A 495-nucleotide genomic window follows, 5' to 3' on the forward strand; every position below is an offset into this window, starting at 1 on the left:
GCGCGGGATTACAGGCTCAGCCACCGAGCCCGGCTTATCCTTGCTTTTTCTAGGCTGGGCATGGTGGCTCATGCCTGTAATCTCAGCACTTCGGGAGGCCGAGGTGAGAGGATTGCCTGAGCTCAAGGGTTCAAGACCAGCCTGGGCAACCTGGCGAGACCTCATCTCTAAAATCAGTCAAAAAAGTAGCCAGGCGTGGAAGGCTGAAGTGGAAGGATCACCTGAGCCCAACAGTGTGCCGCTACACTCCAGCCTGGACGACAGTAAGACTCCAACCCAAAGAAAAAAACAAAACGAACTTTTTCTGCAAAAACCACCAAACGATTCTGTGTTCTTTCAGACCAAACTACACACAGTGGCAAAAAACCTACGAATCTCTGTCGGACATGGTGGTCCCTCGGTCGACCAAGTAAGTGAGACCCCAGCTTGGCTCCAGGTGCTTCAAGGCACCCAGCCACCAAACATGCCCCAAGAGTGTGATTCCCCCCCTCCCCA

General features: G+C 53.5%; 1 protein-coding gene across 2 annotated transcripts in view; it reads left to right on the forward strand.

Annotated features, from left to right (window-relative positions):
- The window catches only part of ATP6V1C2 (ATPase H+ transporting V1 subunit C2), a 70,354-nt gene that overhangs the window by 56,238 nt on the left and 13,621 nt on the right, over positions 1 to 495 (forward strand). For both annotated transcript variants that reach the window (XM_008065538.2, XM_008065537.2), the window contains exon 7: positions 341 to 409. In XM_008065538.2, coding sequence (XP_008063729.1) covers positions 341 to 409 — 69 coding nt within the window. The remainder of the gene's footprint in view (positions 1 to 340; positions 410 to 495) is intronic.

This window comes from Carlito syrichta, unplaced genomic scaffold (assembly GCF_000164805.1).
Source record: "Carlito syrichta isolate Samal-C Ts95f unplaced genomic scaffold, Tarsius_syrichta-2.0.1 Scaffold308652, whole genome shotgun sequence".
Lineage (NCBI taxonomy): Eukaryota > Metazoa > Chordata > Mammalia > Primates > Tarsiidae > Carlito > Carlito syrichta.